This window comes from Oncorhynchus kisutch, linkage group LG5 (assembly GCF_002021735.2).
Source record: "Oncorhynchus kisutch isolate 150728-3 linkage group LG5, Okis_V2, whole genome shotgun sequence".
NCBI lineage: Eukaryota > Metazoa > Chordata > Actinopteri > Salmoniformes > Salmonidae > Oncorhynchus > Oncorhynchus kisutch.
In genome coordinates, this window is record NC_034178.2 from 257,501 (window position 1) to 258,984 (window position 1,484).

The window sequence follows — 1,484 nt, forward strand, 5'->3', positions numbered from 1 at the left end:
AGCTATCTCTTTCCGCCCAAAGTCCCGTTAGTGTCCGTTAGATTCCCCGAGCTTTGACTGAACACATGACACGACAGTTCGGGTACGGGGCGAGGTGAAGCTAGGCGTGTTGACTGACTCCTCCTGATTCCAGACTCAGGTTCCCATCAAATCCCCGTCGTGCGTTAGTCCGGTTCACCAAGGCGTATACATTCAATCCCGCTCAAACAACCGGCGGGTGTGTGGCTGGTGTCCGCGACCGTATCCTAAACCAAATCCCCCTCCCCCTCCCTCTCTCCTCCCCTCATCCAGTTCTTAACGATCCAACTCGCCTATCCGTTTTCCGTCTTTCCTCCTTCTCCTTCTCCTTCTTCTCCTTCTCCTTCTCCCCTTGACCCTCCCTCGTTCTTCAGGTCCTGGAACACCTCGGTAAAGTAGTGCGGGTCTGCGTTATCCTCAGCATTGGCCCGCTCATCCGGTCAATGAGACCAAGGGCCCGCTCCCAGAATGCCTCCCGGCTGGACTCCACCAGGAACGGCTTGAGCGGGTAGGAGATCCTCGTTTCCATGTTAGGAGTAGGCCAGGTACAGGCAGGTGAGGAAGGTCGCCTGCAGCTCGTATTCAGACACCGTGTCTTCCTCCACTGCCTCTCGGCAGAGCAAGTAGACGAAGACCAGGTTAGCCGGGGTGATGAAGCCCTGGTCCTGCCAGCCCTGCACTAACAGAGCCCGGTCCACGTTACGGAACCACAGGATGACCTCATTGGCCGTGAGCTCTTTGAGCTTGAAGCAGCGGCGGCAGAGAAAGTCAGAGAGACACCTCAGGAGCTCGCCGGTGGAAGCCTGGAGGACGAACAACACAAACAGTTAGGCACACACACACGCGCGCGCGCGCACATACACACACACACACACACACGTTACCCACCTGCACCACCACCCTCCGAGGGGAGATGAATAAGCGTCCATTCTGGGTCTGCCGCCGGGTCTGGTCCGGTACTGTAGGAACAGGCACAGGAATTGGCCCGGGTTTGGGCCCTGTCGGTTTTCGGTCGAGTATTCCGTTGGACGGTTGTGATTTCTTGATGTTGTCGGTGTTGAGCTGGTCCACCAAGGGATCGGATTTGGCCTGGCTGCCGTCGGGTTTGGGATTCACCTTTTTGGCATTCTTCTTCTTGGCCGATGCGGCGACCAGCCTCTTCCACGTCAGAGCATGGAGCAGCACCGAGTGGCGCTTCTTTAGGCTCTTCTCCTGTGTTTTCCCGCCGTCGCAAGGTCCGGTTTCTCGTCCACACACACACCGCCCGCTGCCTTCCTTGACCTCGGCGACAGAGACAGAACAGTACCCATGTCTGCAGCGCGCAGCGCCTTCCAACACACGGAGCTTCCCGAGCTTTGTGTCCCAGTCCGTATCGATGGGGTGTTCGAATAGTTTAATTAAAGTTCACACACACAGCTACATTGACGGTTTGACCGCGGAGAGTCCAGAGATGTCCAGAGGTGTGT

At 57.1% G+C, this 1,484-nt stretch overlaps 1 protein-coding gene across 1 annotated transcript; it reads right to left on the reverse strand.

The window, feature by feature from the left end:
• Positions 1-203: 203 nt before the first annotated feature.
• On the reverse strand, positions 204-1,413 carry LOC116374135 (cyclin-dependent kinase 5 activator 2-like; the record flags this gene model as incomplete). Its single annotated transcript, XM_031823941.1, has 2 exons — positions 204-821; positions 907-1,413. Coding segments are annotated over 2 exons (780 nt in total), but the record flags the coding sequence as incomplete, so codon positions are not given.
• Positions 1,414-1,484: the final 71 nt, after the last annotated feature.